This window comes from Perissodus microlepis, chromosome 18 (genome assembly GCF_051167445.1).
Source record: "Perissodus microlepis isolate ML-2025 ecotype Zambia chromosome 18, ASM5116744v1, whole genome shotgun sequence".
Taxonomy (NCBI): domain Eukaryota; kingdom Metazoa; phylum Chordata; class Actinopteri; order Cichliformes; family Cichlidae; genus Perissodus; species Perissodus microlepis.
The window spans coordinates 31655721-31678069 of record NC_140478.1 but is presented as its reverse complement, the minus strand read 5'-3'; the positions used below and the strand labels follow the sequence as shown (position 1 = coordinate 31678069).

The window sequence follows — 22349 nt, the reverse complement described above, 5'->3', positions numbered from 1 at the left end:
GGACAGAGAGTACTCAAATACTTCGGTGCAGCAATAAACCGGAGCATCTGAGGTTCGATTCAAGTAAAAGTACAGACTCAATACTTAAATAAATACCTGCAGCTTAAACTTTATGTTCATTGGGTCATTGCTCTTAAAATTAGGCCAGTTTTAAATTTCAGCTACAAGTTGTTTTTCTTCCCAGGCGTATAATTAGTTTTTGTAATATTGTGTATGGAGACAGTCTCATGAGATGTTTTCATAGAATAAAATCATTGTTGTGCAGTAAAATGTGCTAATAAAAAGTAGGCTGCCCTTTGTGAAGCCTGGCTGCCTCCTCAGTGTTAGATTACTGCATTGTTGAACATCATGCTGAGTAAATTATTACAACTTCATCATTATGTGGCGACTGCGGTACTTGTTTGTACCTAATCATTTGAACCTAATGATAAAATAGAGGTTAGTCAGAAATAATAGATACATAATTCATTTGTGCCACCCAGCTTTTGGTTTACAATCACACACAAAGTTTACAGGATTCTTTTTTAAAGAGGTGGCAAAAACTAGACGATGGGTGTTCTGAGAAATCAGAAAAATGAGAAAACCTTTGTGGATCTAATAGAAAATTATATAAAATCCAAAGGAACAACAGTGGCCAGACCTCCTGCTTCCATAAACCTGAACCTGGAGGTGCGTGCCTGCCCAGCAACATTGAAGCATGAACGACTAATCTAGTCAATAATCTAATAATGGTAAAGAGTGGATCAAACCACTGCCAGGTGGTCACAGGAAAACGATAAAGCACCTGCTGTTGCATCAATATGACAACACAATTTTGCTCCTGACTTGTTCCTCACTCATTCAAACATGAGTTGCACAGTTACACATCAATGGTTTGATTCTAAGAAAACTAAACAGACTCGTTTTCTTTAGTCTTTCATGTTCTTTAGTTTTTTATGTCACTATTGGTGTGATTGCTTCAGCTAGAGGTGTGGAAAGGAAATATTAAATATTAAATGTATTTTTTAAAGGATGAGAGAAAATGGAGGGTGGAGAAAGATGGCACGATAAACAGAGAATCATCTCTTCTTTCTGTATCATGTCGCAGGCAGAACGCCCAGTTCTTCTTCACAATAGACATCCCTGCTGTAGCTGCCCTCCTCCCCGTGTTTCCAGCCTTTGTCTGCAGGTGAGACTGAACCTGAAAGATGTTTTGTTTTGGCCGAGGCTTATAAATGCATCAAAGCCTCTTCCAGCTAGCTCATCTTCCCAAATCTGCTTCTCCAGAAGATGCAGCACAGCTCGGATGTGGCGGTGAGTCTCTCCAAAGCATCTCAGAGGATTTTATTTTCAAGTCTGAGAGAAATTTCGGTTATTTTTTTAAATGTATGCATCAAAAAAAGACTAAAACTGTTTCGAAATTCAACTGCATGTTTCATCCAGACTGAAAACTTTTTATACAAGTGACAGTAAAAATTGTGTTTTTAAAACATTTTAATGTTTTTAGTTTACAAATCTTTTGTCGGACTTGAATGATTATTTAAAATTGATTTTATGAAACAGACAAGGATGTGTCCGTGAGGGCATCGTGTTGAGTGTCCACAGTTTTTTGTTAGTGTTTGTCACATAGGACACTTATTTAGTAAATGCTTTTATATCTGTGTGGTGTGCCACAGGGGCCAGCTCTGGGATCGATTTCATGCTCTTCTCGTCTGTCACAGACACAGCGTCTCTTAGCTTTTCTGTGCTGATGACACATGCGTGTACCTAAACACTCCAACACTGGAATGTTGACTTCTCTTAATAGCTGCCTTTTTACAACAGCATCATTATATTTAGTTGATCTAAAAACAGAAATCATCAATTGTGAAACTGTTATTCAACTGTTAACAATCAGCTGGTTCTCTTCATTATCAAGTCTTTTGCAAAGAGTTTTCCATTTCTTGAATATTTATTTCTTGCATTTTGAACAGCGCAGCTCAAATCTAATGCAGTCGTGTTTAAATAGTTTCAGAAGCAAATCTTATTTAATATTTTTTTGAAAACAAGACTATTTTGTGCACTTTTATCTCATCGGGTCTGAATTACTTTAACGGCCTGTTTACTACTGAACATGAAATCCACTGAACACAGTACAGAGCTCGAGAGATGCGATCACATCAGTCCTGTTTTAGGATCTTTACACTCCCAGGATGTTTGACAACAGATTTTACATTTCTGACCTCTAAGTACCAAATGCATCACACAGACGTGGATTTCTTTGTGCAGAGCTCTTTTGCATATTCCAGGGCAGAGTTGCCCATGTATCACCTTTGCTGAGTCAGAACTTTTCTAAGTGTCTTTGAGTATTGTATCATGTAACTATCATCAATAATTGTTTCAACACGTATCTTATGCGAGTTGGGGAGTCAAAAAATAAAAGACATTTGACAAATGTTACAGACATTCAGATGGAGTTGAGTTAACTTCTTTCCTCCGGGGCTCTTCTTGATCTTCTTCCTTCTCCAGATGCTGACGAGGTTGCTCGGACTGCTTGTCCTGTCCTCCCTCTGCTCAGCCATGTGGGTGCAAAACTACACCAGACAATACATTAGTGAAGAGGAAGGCTCCACATATGATCCCAACACCCACCACTGGCCTGAATCAGTTGACAGGCAGTTTAATGAGACTTCTAAGAAGACTGATCACCCAAAGGGAATCCCATCGTGGCCACCCGAGGCACGCAGCGGGCCTCTTATGATGCCTCCAACAGGACCCCCATTTCCACACTATGGCAACAACTCTGAAGGTCCCAACATGCCCAGGATGTTTGGGGTCAGTAACCCACCTTTTCCACCCATGCCTGACACAACAATCTGTGACGTGCTGCTAAATGCACCGGTACCCCCGCCCGCCGACCAGATTCCATTTTTTTGCATCTGTAAATACTGCAAAGGAACCGTAGGACCCAAAGGAGACCGCGGAGACCGAGGTCTTCCAGGTAACCTGATCACTTAAAGCACCTCAAACTAAAAACAATGATTAAAATGTAAGGCTTGAAAATCATTGTCTGAACAAATGTCAAGGATTTAAAGTTTGAAGCAAGGCAGACAGCAAGGTTTGGAGGATGATTCCTCTTTAGTGGGGTCAGAGGGGCCGATGGTGCGATATGGCAGCCTCGCTTCTGTCAGTCTGCCCCAGGGCAGCTGTGGCTACAACCGTAGCTGCCTCCACCAGTGTGTGAATGCGAGAGTGAATGAATAGTGGCATTGTAAAGCGCTTTGGGTGCCTTGAAAAGCACTATATAAATCCAGTCCATTATTATTATTATTATTATTAGTGATTTAATTCAAATTCAAATATCTGATTATATTGAAAGTAACCTGTCGTTAACTTTTGATCAGGTCCTCCCGGGAGCGCTGGAAGAAGAGGATTGATGGGGTTTCCAGGTCCCAGAGGGTTTACAGGCTCTCAGGGGATAAAAGGTGAGTTACACACCAGAGGGGTGTGTGAAGAAGCACATTTACAATAGTCAGGGTCTTTCCATTCAGAGACAATAGCTGTTGCTAAAATTGATTGTTATCGACTTTATTTTGGGTCAGGGTCTTTAACATAAAAGTGTTTTTTTTACTTTCCAAACTGAACTAATCAAACCGAGTTGCAACACAAAGCAACGCTGAAATTAAGGGGGGAAGAAAATGAGACACTGACTTCCTGTGAATTGAATTTATGCTTCTTCTCCTCACGTACTTTTCTATCGATACTGAATGAAATCCACCTTAAAACACCACAAACCGATTCTCATTTTTTTTCTTTTTTGTTACTCTAACCTGTTGTCATCTTTAAATGTATCTTTCAAAAACGCTAATAAGCTTAAACTTAGAATTGTTGGTTTTTCACTCAATAAAATATCACCTCACCACCATTTTTTGTTTCCTTTGTCTTCTCTGTTTACAGGCCAGAAGGGAGAAGTGGGGGAAAAGGGAATGCAAGGTGCAGAAGGTTTCACTGGCACAAAGGGAGATCGAGGATTTAAAGGTGGGTCTAGATGGCATGATGGAGAAGGTCACCCTATTTAAAGCGTGATTGGTAATACATGGATATTATTAAAGCAGGAAATAATACCTGTCAGTGCTTTGTGTGAATGTAATTTTATGATGGTTTAATGATTTAACATTAGTACAGGGTGGGTAAGGTTTGGGTTCAGGCATAAAAATGAGATGATTGGAAAGATCCAGATGGAGTCTGGGCAAATTGGCCAGCTTCATCAGTCTACATACAGGAAATGGAGAGAAATGTGGGGATTCTTTAGGATTTAACCCACCTGAGTAAATACTGTTGGAAATTGTTCAGTTCAAGTGTTAAACTTGATCGTATTCTTGATGTATGCTGTGGCTGTTTCCAGGGGACAAAGGGGACCAAGGATCAATGGGACCCCCTGGTGCATCGGGCCCTCAGGGGGAATCTGGTATATGCCCTGCCACCTGCGAGAGTGTGCCAGGTGCACCTGGTACCCAAGGACCACCTGGACCAGCTGGAGCCCGTGGCCTGCCAGGGGTGCAGGGTCCTGATGGACCCAAGGGCATAAAAGGTGATAGGGGTGACATGGGTTTGCCTGGAAACCCTGGCAGCGATGGTGAGAAGGGTGATCGAGGTGAGCAGGGGGTGTGTAAGTGCACAAATGGAACGAATGGTGCTGATGGCAAACCAGGGCAAAAGGGAGACAAAGGGGACAAGGGTGATATTGGTTCCCAGGGTATACAGGGCACCATGGGGTTAAAAGGCAACCAGGGTGATATGGGTCTCATGGGGCCACCTGGGCCCTGCTCTCCAGCCATCCAGTCAGCATTCTCCGCCTGTATCAACGAGTCATTTCCAGCTCACAATTTTCCCATTCCTTTCCCACACATCCTTACCAACCAGCAAAACCACCTTAACCAAAACGGCATCTACACAGCCCCCGTCAACGGCACCTATGTCTTCTCCTTTCACCTGTCAGTTGCTGTGAAACCGCTTAAAGTCGGCCTGTTCCGCAATTTCTACCCTGTAGCTAAAATAACAGAAGGAACCGTCCCATCCACCACAAGCCACACGGTGGTCCTCCACCTCTACATGGGAGACCAGGTTTGGCTGCAGGTGAAGGACCCCACCACCAATGGCATGTACACTGATAATGAAAGCATTAGCACGTTCTCTGGGTATCTGCTGCACCCCGACTCCTGCGAATTTCCTCTGGGCAGAAATCACTACTTCCCACAGCCACATCATGGACGCTACACCTGGGATGGTCCCGACCCTACCACCACTCCACCAAATTAGTTTCTTTTCAGTTGCACAGTTATAGATGAGGCACAACAAGCATCCAATCAAATTCTCAGTGATTTTATAACTGCAAGTTTTAAAGGAGGGGTATTCTAGCAATGAAGCAATGACAATTGTTAAAATAGGTTTTTCTACCACAGTTATACAAGTTCTACTGTAGGACCATTGTACCACACTGTAGTTACTACTCAATTAAAAAAGCAATCAGGTTTTATTTCTTGGGTAAATCTAATTCTGTTTGGTTGTTGAAGCTGGTATCACATAAAAGGAAAGGCCAGCAAAAAAACCCAAACAATAAACACACCGTCACCAAAATCCTTCTTGAAGTATTTGTCAACACTTAGCATGTTAGCATATTCAGGCAATTATTGTCGAACGTTGTCTAAATGAACCTTAATTCCAACTGTTCCTGGGACAATAAAAACTGGAAAATGAAATAAAAAAGCGTTACAATGTTGCAGAATACTAATTTAAAAACGTTTTCACCTGGAAGTCACATGTCTAACAAACATTCTCTTGACTGCAAACATTTCTCGTCTCTTATGTCACACTTAGATGAGACAAAAATAAACTCCCCCTAAAATCAAGTCCTGTTTTACTGGTAATGCTAGTGGCTTCAAGTACTGGTTCCGACTAAAATATCTTCAATCACTATTTGAATGATTTGTGCTTACTGACTTTGACGAACCTCTCAGTTATCTGTCTTCTTGCAACAGTTTAAAGACAGGATATGTATTCCCTGTGACAGATTGGAGGCCTGTCCAGGATGTATCCTGCCTCACACCCAGTGACTGCTGGGATCAGCTGACACGGAATTGGAAAAAAGAAAGAAAATTGAACAGCCATAATACCCTCCTTTTAAATGTGGCTATGATTCAACACTCATATGAAAATGCATCTCGGCTTGTATGCCAGCATTTGATCATGCACTAATCAACTGTTAGAGCGCCCTTTTATCAGAAAGCTCATTTAGCAGCAGAGGTTTTAATATTTTTGATAGAAAATGTAAGTATGTGAATCAGCTGCAGGTGATGGAATAACATCACCACAGGTCTGTTGAGATGGAGGTTTAAAAAGTTTACAGTGAAGGAGCGGGAACAGAGCTGCGACGCAAACGAGACGTCGAGAAATGAAGAAGGCTGAAGACATGGCAATGAGACATGTGCCGGCAAATTCTCCACAAAATCAGTGAAATTCTCTTCAGGTTCATCAAGTAAAAGAATCATAATCTCCACAGATCTCCACAGTACACTGGGTACATAAATATTTTAAAAGATATAAAGAGTGAGAACAAGTGCCATTATTTTCTTAATGTTTTCTTAATTTTGAAGAAAATCAAATTTTGAATGTAGGATAACTGATTAAAGGCTTTTCTCGCTATTTTTAAGGTTTTATTTTTTTATTATATGATTTAAAACAAAGGTTGTACAATGAAGCTACCTGTGAAACTATCACTGCCTGATGTCTCACAACATTAAACTTCCACTTTATAAAATGTATAATCTGTAAAACCTGCAACACCATCAGGTGATGTTGGACGTGTGTTTGGATTCAGACGGTAAACAGAGTGTGTTGCATGTGTAACAGGTTAAAGCATCGTTCACCTTCTCTGAGGTGTTTTCAGCGACCACACCGTGTCGCCTGTTTGTGCTTCAGGTTGTTGCGATCTGTGCATCGTGGGTTTTGTTTGAAATTAAAAACTTTCACCTAAACTTTGTGTTTGAGTTATTTTCAGCAGCAGCACATTTTCGGGGTCCCCTGGTTCATTTGAAAGTCCAAAAATTAACTTGTGACATGAAGATCGTTCTTGCCAATGAATCTCGTGTGCAGAGCAAAACCAGACATTGAGCCCGGCTGCTCCCAACAAACTCTAAACTTTAACACACTGCAGTTTATTCTGATTCAGCACTTACTGCTAATTCATCTGCTAATAAACAATCTCCAACGATGATCATTTTTCACTTAAGGTGATTGTTAAATATGGATTGTTAAAAAAAGAATACAACATTTTGTTTAGCTGTGCATTTCATGACACTCACACTCACCTCACACAATAACAAAAGTTTTGTTTTGAATGCTGTTAAGAGTCCAGTGCACAGTGTGAGCTGATGTAGATCTGCCGATGAAGAGTCTGAGCTGGAAGGAAATCACTGAGGGCAAAGATTACGAAGAGTTTTAATTTCTAATATTTTAATGTTCATTTGGAGCCTGTGTAACTGGATCAGCAGGGGTGTAAAATGTCCACGTTGAATTTTATTGTGTAATAATTAATGCTGCACTAGTTCAATTTGATGACCAGGATTTGTTGTTAGAACATGCATCTGCAAAGACTCGTCTTCAGCAGAATCGAGGGGCTTGGAGAACGACACAATAAACGAAGGGTCTCCAAGGCTTTAAAAACAATTCATATTAAACTGAATCTTCACATCACTGCTGGTTTTTAAATCCAGATTGAAAACGCATTTTTATTCACTGGCTTTTGACTCAGTGGTTGACTGACTTGTATTTACTTATATTTTATTGTTTTCGCTATGTTTATTATTTTATCGTATTTATTATTCTTATGGTATCTATTACGTTTCTATTGTTCAGCACTTTGGTGTGTTTTTAAAGCGCTATATAAATAAACGATGATGAAACTGCAGAATAAAAATATCAAAGCACTTTTTTAAAGAATGCCACATTAGTCCTCTGTATCTCACATGACCGTCACACATAAGAACCAGGAAGTAAAAATCCAAAAGCTGAATAATTGAGCTAAATTAATATGAAGGTAAATACACATTGATTAAATACACTAACAAATTAACAGGTTTAATATTTATTGTACAGTTGTGAGAAAGACTGAGACTGAATCCATATTTTCCACATCCTTCATCTATTTAACATTTCATTCAATTTAGTTTTATTATTTATCGCACCAAATCACAACAACAGTCGCCTCACGGCACTTTATATTGTAAGATAAAGACTCAGTAATACAACAGCTGGATCCAGCCGTCGGCTCCTGCCCCGCCCACATTTCAGTCATTCAGAACTTTAAACCAGAAAATGAGCAAAGAAGCAAAGAAATGAATAAATTCGCTTTATTGTCAGATTTAAAAGTGCACTGTCGCACAAACACGTCTCGTTTGAGGGCCAGATTGAATTGATCCTTCTACATCAGTGTCTCTACAGTAAATTTGAACTCATCAGTCAAAGTCAGAAACACCTTTATAATCAGTTTCAGCCTCATTAAAACAGAAACTGTCTGCAGCAGTTTTCAAAAGACACATAAATGACTTTAAATCTGAACATGAAGAGTGGAGCCAAAAAACAAAAGCACTACACAACAAACCTTTAAATAATGTTAAAGGGATTTTTTTTTTACTTTTAATATAAGGATCATTTCTGTGGTTCTGCATTTTAACAGGATGCTAGCTTCAAATTATTTGTCACCAAGTCTTTATTCTGTCCTCAGATCTGATGTTAACATCTGAAGTCCACTGGTGTCTAAAAACTCTGACTATTGGTTTAGACGTTGGATTTATTTATTTCTGAATCTGGCTGAAACCACGTGTTTACAAGCAGTTACAAAGGTAATAACTCAAAGTGATTCTGCACCACTGCAGGTTTGTGCAGCATTTATCTCGCTTTAGGTCACCGGTTTGTTTTTTCAGCTACGCCCTGATGAACAAAAGTACAAAATCTGGAACCTAAACAGATATTTGTTTCCTCAGGAGCTGAAGGAGACCGAGCAGAAGATTAAATAGAGATGGATGGATGAAAACATCCTGCAGTGATGTAAAATACACCTGACGGTTAAACATGCACAACCACAGGTATGCTCCTTTAAATCTTTTTCTAGCACAAACTCAAACTCCCAGCATTCTTTGTTTCACCATCTTTCGCTCTCTCTCCTCTATTTCTCTTTGGGCGCCATGTCGTCACCCCCCGAAACGTTGCCTTCCTCGTCGTCATCATCGCCGATGATCCCCTTCAGGTAGGAGCGCTTGAATTCCTCGAACACAATCTCCTCCTCCTGCTCACTACAGACAGCAGCAGCGTTTCAGAGAAAGTTAGTGTTTAAAGCAGCACATCAGCCCTACAGTTATCACATGCAGGGACACAGAGCAGGATGGGGACAGCTGGGAAACGAGACAGCACAAACTACAGTCTACGTTCACGCTGCAGGTCCTGATGCTCAATTCCGATTTTTTGATTAAATCCAATTTTTTTGTCTGGTTTATTACACTACAAATAAAATGTGACAACAAACGCACTCTAGTGTGAACGGTTCACGGCCCTCAAAGCGGCCCGCATACGCAAAAGAAGACATCATACTCAATGCGCTCTGTTTACAGAAGTAAAAATACCGGCTACAGAGTTAGTAGGTGTTGTTGCAGCAGTTTGTCAATTTCTGCACAATCGTAACCGACAGAATTTTGACAGATTCATTAGAGAAAGAAGGACACAGAAAAACAGAGCGCCTGTGCTTTAACAATGGCCGTGTTTGGAGCAGTGGCTGCTGCCTCCGTGCAGAGGAATATATGGACACGGAGTCGGAACAAGCAAACACGCTGCCATGCTTTCTCGTTTGTCTTCTCCGGGGCTGATAATTAGCTTTTGTCTTGTGTCAGTGACGTAAAAGACGGATTTAATGCAACATGACCATCAAACAGCAGTCGCTTTCTAAAACATCAGATATGTATCGGATTCAGTACCACATACGAAAGTGACCCAGATAGGATTTGAAAATATCGGATTTGTGCCGTTCACACTGTCACACCATGATGGGATATGGGTCACATAGGGTCAAAAAAATTGCCTGCAGTGTGAACGTAGCCTAAGACTTCAGCTGAGCATCCACAGAGCAACACTTTGATGTATTTCACGTTTCTTCTTTGTCACTTTTGGCCTTGTGTTAACCGATGGAGCCCAGGTCCACCTCACAATTGCTATATGTCAGGTTTGAGGTGGCATCTGACCCACAAACAGCCCACACAACATCTGCTAGTACTGCAACTGAACTGACGCAGCCCAGATGTGTCTGACCTCAGACCACATCAGCACGACTCTTAGTAAACCTTTACTGTCTTTACCATCTAGTCACATATACTAGACTGTGTGAAGGAGATTTTTCTCCCACTTTACGCTGTGACCCATTCATCCACAATAATGAAACATGCTGAGATTCATCCTAAAAAGGAGAAAGAGATGGTTTTTAGCAGTAAGTCATTTTTTCCTGGTTCTTCATCTCTTCAGCACTGAGGGAATCAGAAGAATTAGAAATTATTTCAGGAAAAAAGTTAAAAAGCTTGGAGAACGTGAACGTGAAGGGCGTGTCTGGCAGTTTCGGTGGGTACAACTTTCTAACTTTCATCTTGTTTTCAGTTTTAAACTTGTCCACATTTTATCACTGGTTTGCTGTGACAATGGAGGAAACTTAAAAACCATAAACCTTTTTTTTTACATTAACAGTAAAACAAAATACTTTTTAGTGTTTGTTTGGCGTTTTTTGTCCGTCTCCAACCACATACTGTAAAAAGTATTAGATTACTGCCATCCTGACAGAGCTTTAAGGTGGTATTTTCAGTTTCTTCACATGAATAAATCAGAAAACGTGTCAGGGAGGCCACACAGAGCTTCCAACAAGCTGTGTTAGCTTTTTGTTTCAAAGCGTGATGTTACGTCTGACACTGAAGCCCCGAAGTCGTTGTCAAGCAAAGGTGCGTGTCCAAACGAAGCCTGTGTCGAGGCCCGTATCGTGCTTCGGAACATCACGTGACCGAAGATAAACGAGGCCCCGTTTGTCTTAAATGACGTGACTGCCTCATTATGAGATTGAAAAGATTCTCTCAGAGAGGATGTTCAGTTAGCTGTCTTCGACTAGGAGTCCTCATTATTTTCCATTTTTGTTTCTAATCGGATGGACTTTTTCTTAGCTGGACTTTTCTTCGGTTTTAATCTGCTCTGTAACTCTGGTAATCTGATCGACTGATGTGAAGGAAAAAATGGAAATAAAAAGACTGGATTGACCTCTCAGCCATTTCTCACACTGCGGAGGAAAGAGGACACAAAGACACTGAACACTGAAGAACAAACAAAGGGAAGCTGATACTGCTGATGAGGACAGGAGCTGGCAGAGAGGAAGCCCTTAAAAATGCTGATGAAGAGATAAAGATCGTGAAACTCAATCCTGCCCCTGGATAAAAGGAACAAAAGCAACATCGGGCACAATAAACACGACGATGTTCATCCTCAGCTAATCTGCTGCCTCTGACTCGATCATGTTCACTGCTTCAGTCTCTTCCAACCAACACGGCGCATAATCACTAGAACAATTCAGGGTGTCTTCCATGGGGATAAAATCATTGTTTGTATTCTTTTTTTATTTAATTTAATTATTTTTCAGTTGTTAATATTCTTGCAGTAGGTATTCATGCAAGTGTTTCCAGCAGAGCTATCGACATGTTGTGGAATACGCACCAGTGCTGTGTCGATGGAAAATATGTTTCAAAGTTACACAAGACCAGATAAACAGAAATTATTTGGCATATTTACCTCTCCTTCACTGATGGCAGCAATAAAGAAAAAACAAACAAAGAAGTTTGAACAAATTTCTACAAAATGAACACAACTTTGTTTTCTCAGAGCGTCTCTCCTAAACTTCACACGGACCAATTTCAGATCTTCTCTGGCCCAACCAAACCTTAAATTTAAACCCTTTGTTATCTGATAGCCACCTTAGTCAAATCTTTAATGTTGACATTTAAGACTTGACTAATTTATTTGATCTGTTTTCACTTAAAATCGGTTTACTATGAAAATAAACTGCAGTTCTTTTAAGACCCAACAGAGGGCGTTAACTCCCACTTTGAGAACCACTGAGGATTCAGGAAATCTTTTCCTTTCATGCTGAGTTACTCACTCTGGAAAATTTTACATTTCTTTAACTGTTTTTTTTTTGCAACTTAATTTCTTTTAATACATATATAAAACTGTATATAAGCATATGTGTTATACTGATATAATATTGTCTATATAATAATCTGGTTTGACTTTTGAAGTAAAGAACCTGCAGTGGTACAGATGTGCACAGCTGCTGTAAACATGAGGACATTTGCAGTTTTACCTGCATCTGGTTTGGCATGCATCAGTTTGAAGGGAACTTCCAGACCGACCTCGCTGCAGAGTAAAACCAGAACAAACATTTCTGTCTCAGTTCCATCATTTAATGTCTGATTCATCCTGCAGCAGTTTGCTGAGTGTCTTCAGCTCATGTTGAGCAATATTGCTGATCCTAGAAACTGAACATTGTAGTAACTATCAGTGAAAACAAGGACACATGAACTCACCTCGACCCCATCATCCTGTGAGCGTGTTGGAGACAAAGATCAGAACAAGTAGAAACACGTTTACATGCAGTGACAACAAGGACAGGACGTTTGAACACGAGTACATTCAGTTTCAGTGCTTTTCATTCCTCTACGCACATTTTTAGGATACTCGGGTCACAGGTTGGCTCAGGTGTATGAGAGTAACATGAAGAAAATTGGAGCTCTTAAGCAGCAGTGAGCACCACAACGAATCAAAGAAAATCAAAGCAAATAGACGATGAGAGCAACACTGGCCCTGCCCGCTCATCATCTGCCTGCTTTTTATCTCATCCTCAGAAAGAAATGCAAAAGATTTTTCAGGATACTAAAAGAAATGAAGCCACATTTCAAACACACGAAGAGGAGAGACTGACCCTCCAACGATGAGCTTCACCATGACTCTGTACGAGACCATGATCCCCAGAACCTCCTTCAGCACGCCGTCTTTGACACTGAAACGGAAAAAACGATTGAAAGCTTCTTTTTTTTAAATTCTAACTGAGCATCAACGTTTGGAGCTGACTGACTGCTCACATGCTCGAGGAGGCCAGGTTGGTGTCTTCATGCTTCAGTTTGCCATCCAGAGCGATGCCCCTCCTCTCCCTGTTGTTGGCCAGCAGAGGCAGCATCGTGTAGACTTTCTGCAGCGTCGCTCCAGGAGTCACCGAGTCCCTGACAAGAAAGAACAGATAAGCTTTAAAGGAAACACACAAAATAATCAAAAAGTTAAAATATCAGCAAAATTTAATGTTACATTTTTTACAAAATTCTGAGAAGTCCTGTTAATTTACGTTAAAAGATCAGAACTATAAGGTACAATGAACCTGAAGGTGTCTAACAATATGATGAAAAGCAACTGAATTGAATTGAAATGATGAAAAGCGCAATAAACAATTTGATCCTTGTTGATTCGAATCGATTCTGATTAAAAGTGGATGGCAATGGTTCAGATCAAACAATTAAAGGAAGCGTCTGTATTTTCTGTTCACTTTGTTCAAATTTAGAGATCCTAAAAAGGATAAAAGGATAAAAATAATATTTCAATATCTAATGATTAACCTGCTCGTGTGGAAGTCAGTTTTTCTTTTTGGGAGAAAAAGATAAACTGCACGATACAGGTAAGATGATGAGTTCAGTGTGTCCTGACTTTTACCCAGAATCCTCGATATCCACGCATTTGACATAGCTGTCATTGGAGTACAAAACCACGTTGGCAATCTGGTCAACTGGGAAAGACAAGACACAAAAAGACATGATATTTAAGACATCAACTCTTATGTGTTTCCACATGAACCTCTGCGAAATAAAATGAGCTCTTAAGTGTCGCGTTTACCGGAGAGGATGATGTTCTTGATGTTCTTGCTGGAGTTGTTTGTGACGCTAACGTGAACTTTGATGGACTCACCGTGATAGTAAATCTGAAAACAGGACACAGGGTCGGAGGACGTGAGCATGTGTCAGGATTATTCCCTGAAACTGATCAAAAACTAGTTGAAAAGGGAAAAAAAGTCACAGAAACCAACAATGAAAACCTGCCAAACCCTTCATGTTCGAGTAGCAGATAAAAACACGCCAAAGCTATGAAGTATCTGATCAGCTGAAGCTTCAGACTTTGGACCCACCTCTTTGTCCAAACTGGCCTTGACGTGCAGCGGTTTGTCCGACATGACAAAGTCCCTGGTGGTCTCGACAGAGGGCGCTATCCCCTCGCCCTCCGGAGCGTACTGCACCTTCCTGAGCATCAGCTTCACTGTGCTCCTGTTGTACCAAAGAGGACAAAATCATCCACATTAGACTAATATTGTTCACTTCCAGCTGTGTTCCCGGCTCCTACCGTCCGATCAGACCCGCTGACACTCACCGTTTGCGTACTTTGGCGTCCTGGCTCTCAGCGCTGAACGCCTTAATCTCAAACTCCACAGCACATTGCTGCAGAAGAGGAGAGACGAGAATGCTTCACCAGCCTGTGAGGCATTCGTGTCATCACTGCTGACTCATGAGTTTGAATCTTACCTTTCCGACATCACTGGGTGCTGGCTGGAGGGCCACTGAGCACGGCAGGTTATCGGGGAACTGCAAAGAAGAAAAACAAACGTCATCCACTGAATGCAGACAGTTCTCAGATCAAATAAAGTGAAATAAAGCTCCTTCACAAACAGCTTGTTCTACAAACATATGGACTGTATGGAGACTGAGACAGAACCATTCATTTCCTCTTATGTGCCAGCATGTTAACGCCTGTCTGTGATCCATGAACCAGTCACTTGTCCTTAACGGTTACAGTGATGATGTCACCACACTGGGCCTTAACTTTCAGACCAGCTCAGGTAGCAGAACGTCGAGCTGTCTCAGTTATTCTTATTCTTTCTGCCACAAAATCTCACCACACACCTGAGATTTGACAAAAACATGACTTTAACCCAACATGCATGCACCTGAATGTCTATCTGATTTTCTCCTAAGGCTGTAGTTCCTGTCCGTGTTGCACTGTGTGCTTAAAGTGATTTTTTTTGTCTTCATCTCATCCATCTCTGAGTACTTTTCCCTGCTTACTTCAGCAGATTTAAACTCAGGACTTTGGCTGTTTTCAGTTTATTTCTATTTGAAGTGCAGTGCCGCTGAAGTGTCACCTCGAAGAAGAACGGGTATGAGTTGTTTCCCAGCTTGCGCAGGAGCTTGGCCTGGACTCTGGTGTGGATACCCTTCTCGCGGTCCTGCAGGGGCGGGTACACCTGCCGGGTGGCCAGGTACAGCTCCCTGCGGAAGGCGATTCCTATCACATCCATGTCATCTCTGCCGTAGCGGAAGGTGCACGACAGCGTGACGAACACTAGAGGGCAGAAGAGATAAACTCAGTTCAAAAATCTCCTTTATATTTATATGACTGGAATCTCTTTGAATCCGAGTTCAAACAGTCAGGTAGGCAGCAATTTCGTTATTTTCATATTTAACCAAAAAACAACGAGAAGCAACTTTTCAAAGACCCGTCAGGCTGAGTATCAGGAAACTGTAGCTAAAATAATGAATCTAAATGTAACTCTTTTAATCCAGTGTGGCTGTGGCCATGGACATATTTGCAAAAGAAACTGTCCAATAAAATGAGCTCTGGTATTTTGTACAGACCTTTCCTCCCCTGCAGGGCCTCCGGGTCAACGAGGATGACGCCATCTAGTGGTAATAAAAACAGTAAAGTGGTAAAAATTAGATTTTCAATAAAACAAATTTACGCTTTCATGCAAAAGAATGATCAAAATATTTAAACAGCAACGTAAACACATAAATCGATGCAATAAAGTCTCAATTCATATGCTAATATAGCTGGACATTATAAATGCCATTTATTTTAATTTGTGCTGGTTATTTACTTTGATTATTAGTTTGATTTACCAGAAGTCCAGCTGTCATGTTTCTATTCTCAACTTTGAGTTCAGTAAATTACACAGAAAATTCAACTGAAAAAAAACCCCCAAACAAGCCAAAGGCTGTGCACCATCAGTGCTGGGGTCCGCGCTACATCACAGGCAATGTTGAGGTTTTTCCCCCATTTAACCAACAGACTCACCCAGTGGTTCCACAGAATCAACACGGTCCACAAAGTCTCTTTTCCCCATGTAGACTCCAACCTGAAGGAGGAAAGAAAGACTTGAAACACCACATCCAGGAAGCATCACCCGCTGATGCTAAACACACCTCAGTTTGTCCAGTTTGTCTGCTCCAATTTCCTTAATGACCGAGGTTTACAATGACCGTGATCTGAGTCCAGACACCTGCAGCTCAGGTGGGACATAGCTCAACTAATAAATCCGAGTCAGCATCACAACAGGTCTGATATCTGATCCTCCTGAAGAACAAACGAATGCAGAAAGTACACGTGGGCTGGTTGGAGGGACTCCCACACACTCGAAAGAAGTTAGAGGTGAGGTCAGAGGAAACATATCAGTCAAGAAACTTTCAGCTGATAATTCTAAAGTGAATTCAGCCTTTCAGCAGAAACTGTGTGATGAGACTGACCAGCTGATGACATATTCATTATTTCTGGTGTTTTGTTGTTGTTTATTTAGAATAACTGAACAAGAATATTGTTTTAAAAAATTAAAATAATGAAAAAAATTTAGAAAAACATGTTTACATTAAAAACTCAATAATATTCAGACTGATGTGAAACAGACAAACTGCAAAAGCTAAAGCGATGGAAGCATTTTGGTAAATATGAAGTTTACATATAATGAATAATTCATTGTTTGTTATTATTTATTCAGATTCATATCTTTTCTAATAATTCATAAAAGACAAAGCGCTCTCCAGCAGTGTCACACCTGAGCGTTAGCATTTCCGACAGGCATGATGTTTTTGTTATCCAGGTGTTCCCAGCCTGTGGGAGAAGGCCTCATGTTATAGCTCAGCACAGACTGTACTGAGGTGAGACATGTGCTCGATAAACAGAGCACTCAGCAGCAGAGCGAAGCCCTCGCTGCAATAAAGCCATCATAAATCAGCTCACGTTGTCGTGTCGACCTTCAGAGGATCAGTGAGCTGAGCTGCTTCACAGAATTAAAGTTACTTTCATTGAAGCGCTGGAGAGAGAAGGGCGTCGGAAATGATGTCTTCTATATACAGAAGAGTTATATTTACACTCCAACCACAGCCTGTTTCTTCACTGGGACATCCTCGTTGTGCTGGTCAGTGTAGTGTGATTACACAGGATATTACTGCTGGTGGTAGAATGCCACTGTGGCAGTTAGATTTAGGCCTGTGCCACAATTTAACCATAAAGCCGTGACAATCACAACAAATGACATCACTTGTCTTTTGTTGCTGATGATTGGTTCCAGGCTTCAGCCAATAAAAAGAATTCTTTGCTTGCCACTTCCATCGCTCACCTCAAAGCTGAGACTTGTTACTATTTATACATTTGAAGTTTTGTTTTAACTGTTTGCTTTGTTAGATTTAACAATCTCAGCTATTAGGGTTGGGCTTATTGCAACATCGTGGTTTGGATTACTGCTCTGAGGTCGTCACCGGTGACGAGCCTAACACTGACAATACGACACATTCAGACAGGTTTAAGGCTCAGAGAACCTTTGATGATAGATCTCACAGAGAGGCAACAAGGCAACCTTTAAATGATTCAGGTTCACCTCCACCTGTTTGGAATTCCCAAATTAAAAATCTCTTAACAGAAATTCTATAATGGCAAAAACAAGCGTATGAGACGATTCTGGCTTCTGTAAATGTGTCTCTTTGTCATGTGGCTAAAACAAAAACAAAAGTGTAGATGTACAGAGTTGAAAAGAAAAGGACGAGGAAGAAGCAGAAGAAAAAGAAAAGAAGAAGCCTTGAAAATGAAGCTTTTCATTGATAAATATCAGAGAATGCAGTTTAGTTGTATGACAACATTTCAGCTGACAGTCATGAATAAAAATGACTGTCAGCTCCTTTCAGTCTGGAAAAACCTTTCGGGAAAACACTCACGGTTCTAATTTTACTGAGAAAACTCAACCAGGATTTGTCAGCTCACCGACTTGTCCTTGCAAACCTTCTTGAAAATCACATTTTTGGGGCTCATCTTGGTTCAGACTGAAGGAGGCTGGTCCGCGGTGCCTGACAGAAAGAAAGGAATAACTTGACTGACAAAGCCTGCGACATCACAGCAACGTCTAAAAACTCAGAATGTTTGAAAATAAATTCTGTCTAATTCTTGATTTACTCAACAAAATAACAAAATGTCAAGTTGATGGTGAACTAAAAATCTGGACTGAGGATTAAAACCTTTTCTTGCCAACCAAATATTGTCTTTGTCCTCCACGTGTGAGCTACAAACACACCTCGGTTATATCTTTCACTAAAAAAAAGCCAGTTTCCATAAAAATCGCCAGTGAGAAACATTTTCACTAATTGAAAATAGAAGTAGTCAGTAGTTCCTGTGACACTGCTAGAAACGTGTTTTGCTGATGATTCAAAGTAACCAGGAGAGAGATTTGGACACCAAAGATGAAGAAAACAGGAAGTTAATCAGGGAGAAATATGAGTCAGTTTGTCACAATGTACGTGTGGACTGTAAGTTCATTCAGGTACATATTTATTCTTATACAAGCCCTGCGATAGACACCAGGGTGTACCCCACCTATCACCCTGAACTGAAAGCGGAAGAGGATGGATGGATGGACGGATGGACGGATGGTTGGACGGATGGACAGATGGACGGACGGATGGACGGATGGACGGACGGATGGACGGACGGATGGACGGATGGATGGTTGGATGGATGGACGGATGGATGGATGGATGGATGGATGGACGGATGGATGGATGGTTGGATGGATGGACGGATGGACGGGTGGTTGGATGGACGGATGGATGGATGGATGGATGGATGGATGGACGGATGGACGGGTGGATGGATGGCTGGATGGATGGTTGGATGGATGGATGGATGGATGGATGGATGGATGGATGGATGGATGGATGGTTGGATGGATGGACGGATGGACGGGTGGTTGGATGGACGGATGGATGGATGGATGGTTGGATGGATGGACGGATGGACGGGTGGATGGATGGCTGGATGGATGGTTGGATGGACGGATGGATGGATGGATGGATGGATGGATGGATGGATGGATGGATGGTTGGATGGATGGACGGATGGACGGGTGGTTGGATGGACGGATGGATGGATGGATGGTTGGATGGATGGACGGATGGACGGGTGGATGGATGGCTGGATGGATGGTTGGATGGATGGATGGATGGATGGATGGATGGTTGGATGGATGGACGGATGGACGGGTGGTTGGATGGACGGATGGATGGATGGATGGTTGGATGGATGGACGGATGGACGGGTGGTTGGATGGATGGATGGTTGGATGGATGGAATTATATGTACAAAAAGACACATTTTCACTAACGATGTGTTATTTATCTATTTCTTTGTTTGTTTGTCCATTCACACGGATAAACGATTCCTCCTTGCTGATTTAATTACCCTGAGATAACCGAGAGGTTTGATCAGACTTAACTCAGTTAATCCTGTTAAAACCTTCTCAGAAGTCTGTGACCTCGTCTCAGTGAAAGCTACACCTGCTAACATCTTCAAAATCGCTTTGGGACAACGTGAGGAAGTCTGCATCCACAAAGAAACTTCGTACTTCCAATAATAGCAACAACTGAATAAAGAGCACGTGTCAGTGCTACTCATTTGTATTCCAAAATCTGACTGAAATAAGATGATTTTTTAATGCAAAATAATTTCTCATGACATCAAAACTAATCAACAAAAAAAAAAAAAAATCCACAATTTGAGAAATCTGTAGTTTCTTAAGCTCAGTCATAAATGTGTCTGAAGTCCCAGAAATCATTTTTTGCTTAGAAATAAAACATGTCACATGTGTAGCCCAGTTAGTTTTATTTAATTTTAGTTTTATTTATCCTACAATATGAAGAATAAACATTTAGTTTTTAAACTCAGGGAAAAAATTTTTTTAATTTAAGTCTTTGTCTTAAATTAAGTGACAAAAAACCAAGTGACAAACAAATAATCAGATAAAGTGAGTTTTAATTATGTATTTTAATATTTTCACATTTATTTCTAAGCTTGAACATGAAACCTTTGATCCTGAACTTTGAAGATAATTGTGTCTATTTTAGTTTGAAACTGAATAATAAAACAGAGGCAGAAGAATTATTTTGTTTTAAGATAAGATAGATAAGATACCTTTATTAGTCCCACAGGGGGAAATTTTGAGGATATTAAATAAAGTGTCACTTTTTGTTGTTTTGGTTTGGTCTTTAAAGTTTCTGTGGTCATTTCAGAGCTCTCTCTGTCTCTCTCTCTCTGTCTTTGTTGGAGTCACAGGCTTTTGCTCCTTTTCAGGGTTCCTGGAGGAAACTTTAGCAGCTCAGTTTAATAACAGTTCCTTTTGTACTGACAGGTACCTCGACAGGTTTAATCTGAAAGACCCTCCAGGATCTACAAATGTAAATATAAAAACAGGAACACCTTGGATGTGTCAGAGGACTCACCTGTGGTGCGCAGGTGTGCCGAGGCTGGATCAGAGACAGGAGTCTGTCCCCGAGGCTCTATATGTAAATGCCTGCTGTCCTTCACAGCTTCTCTCAGCCAATCAGGTGACCCAGCGGTGAACTTTGACCAGCCCTCAGGACCTCCCTCCCACTTTCTTCACCTACAAACCTCCACGCGCAGACAGATGGACAGACAGACAGAGACAGACTTCAGTGAATGAGCTGACTGAGAGGATTGAAGCTGGTTATCCTCAGTCAGCACAACGAGGCTGGATTAGACCGACAGACGTGACAGAGTGAGGAGGTGCAGGGAACAAAACGTGCTTTCAGCCTGTGTTTTACCTCACGTTATCTCTTTTAACCCATTCAGCTTTCATCAGGTTTACACATTTAAGGTGCTGAATTATTTCTGTCAGGGCAAATGTATTTATGCAGTTCAGTTCATGCAGCGGAAGGTATTGAAAGTGATGTAAAATAAGGGTGAGCATTAACAAAATAAGTTAATGACTGAAAATAAAAAATAATCTTTATTATAAGATTTATTATAAACATCCTTTATTAAAAGTGTTAATTGATTACTTTGGAGTTTAATTGTACATATTTGTTTTTGCTTGATTTTTTTCTGAGTAAAAAAAATGCCATGCATAAAAGCATAGACTGTATCTAAAAGATGGACTCAGCCAAGGTGGCTCCATTTAGGAGCCTCAGTTTCAGCATCACGGTGGTCAGCATCTTATTTTGTTCACTATTTTTTATACCTACATTTTATTGGAGCTTTTTTAACTCTCAGTGTTCGGACCCAGAAATGACTGATGACATCAGACATATAATAAGCAGACAGTGGTTAACGTTTACATTTAAACAAAGCCAATGCTCCTTTAATCATGTGATTTATGGAGGACAGAAATGATGCAAAAACCAAAATCTGTGTTTAACACATGTATAAATCATGCACACAACGACAACAGAACAAGCTTTTTAAAACAGGCCACTGATTTATTTACTTTATCGCTAAACTAATGTGTATAAAGTGCTTTTCAGTTCAGATTCATCAAAGTTCTTCCACTTTTGTAACACTTTTTGTAACACAATCAAATCTGTCTCGCTACGTTTTAGGTTGGGTTTACTTTACACTCCTTCAGAGACAAATTATTATATTTCACAGTCTTTGGTTTTGAGTGTGAAACTAAAAGAAAAAGGGAAAAACGTTCAGACTTTTGATAGGGACTCTGTGTGTGTGTGTGTGTGTGTGTGTGTGTGTGTGTGTGTGTGTGTGTGTGTGTGTGTGTGCTGTAATCTCCGGTGTAATAATGATGATGAAAGTGCTGCAGTAATCCACCTGTCTGTTTACCTGCTGACAGGCAGAACAGTGGATTAAAGCTCAGCAGCATCACTCTGCCTATATATAGACCTGTGAACACACACACACACACACACACACACACACACACAGACACACGCATATACACACTTATTTTGCCTTCATATGCAGATTTCAAATACTTTAGAAGTTATCCCAGACAAAATATTTCTGTATGCAGTGAGTTATACATAATAATTACATGTATATTGATGATCTAAGCCTCTGGCACAAAGGCTCAGGTCTCAAACTGCTACAAGGAGAAACTCAAAATAATCAAGAGACACAATAAAACCAGAAATAGAAAAAAGCACAAACACACATAA

At 40.7% G+C, this 22349-nt stretch overlaps 2 protein-coding genes across 2 annotated transcripts; one reads left to right on the top strand and one right to left on the bottom strand.

Annotated features, from left to right (window-relative positions):
* The first annotated feature begins 1178 nt into the window (after positions 1-1178).
* LOC146368570 (uncharacterized) lies at positions 1179-6255 on the top strand. The gene is made up of 5 exons (XM_084912221.1): positions 1179-1293; positions 2488-2959; positions 3363-3443; positions 3916-3996; positions 4364-6255. The coding sequence occupies exons 1-5, from the start codon at positions 1270-1272 to the stop codon at positions 5275-5277; spliced, it is 1572 nt and encodes a 523-aa protein (XP_084768347.1). The 5' UTR covers positions 1179-1269; the 3' UTR covers positions 5278-6255.
* A 2090-nt stretch (positions 6256-8345) lies between these two features.
* saga (S-antigen; retina and pineal gland (arrestin) a) lies at positions 8346-20847 on the bottom strand. The gene is made up of 16 exons (XM_084912253.1): positions 20664-20847; positions 18157-18239; positions 16201-16261; positions 15762-15806; positions 15269-15468; positions 14652-14711; positions 14500-14567; positions 14261-14396; positions 13972-14056; positions 13792-13864; positions 13173-13310; positions 13013-13090; positions 12618-12632; positions 12395-12447; positions 11824-11833; positions 8346-9308 (listed from the first exon to the last, which is right to left on the bottom strand). Exons 2-16 carry the CDS (start codon positions 18202-18204, stop codon positions 9182-9184), a joined length of 1197 nt encoding a protein of 398 aa, XP_084768379.1. The 5' UTR covers positions 18205-18239; positions 20664-20847; the 3' UTR covers positions 8346-9181.
* Positions 20848-22349: the final 1502 nt, after the last annotated feature.

Coding starts and splice junctions, on each gene's coding strand:
- saga (XM_084912253.1), bottom strand. CDS start 18,204: ATGAGCCCCAAAAATGTGATTTTCAAGAAGGTTTGCAAGGACAAGTCG. Junction 15,807..16,200: donor TGATTCTGTGGAACCACTGG/GTGAGTCTGTTG, acceptor TATTACCACTAG/ATGGCGTCATCCTCGTTGAC. Junction 14,057..14,260: donor AGGCCAGTTTGGACAAAGAG/GTGGGTCCAAAG, acceptor TCCTGTTTTCAG/ATTTACTATCACGGTGAGTC.
- LOC146368570 (XM_084912221.1), top strand. CDS start 1,270: ATGCAGCACAGCTCGGATGTGGCG. Junction 1,294..2,487: donor AGCACAGCTCGGATGTGGCG/GTGAGTCTCTCC, acceptor TTCCTTCTCCAG/ATGCTGACGAGGTTGCTCGG. Junction 2,960..3,362: donor CGGAGACCGAGGTCTTCCAG/GTAACCTGATCA, acceptor ACTTTTGATCAG/GTCCTCCCGGGAGCGCTGGA.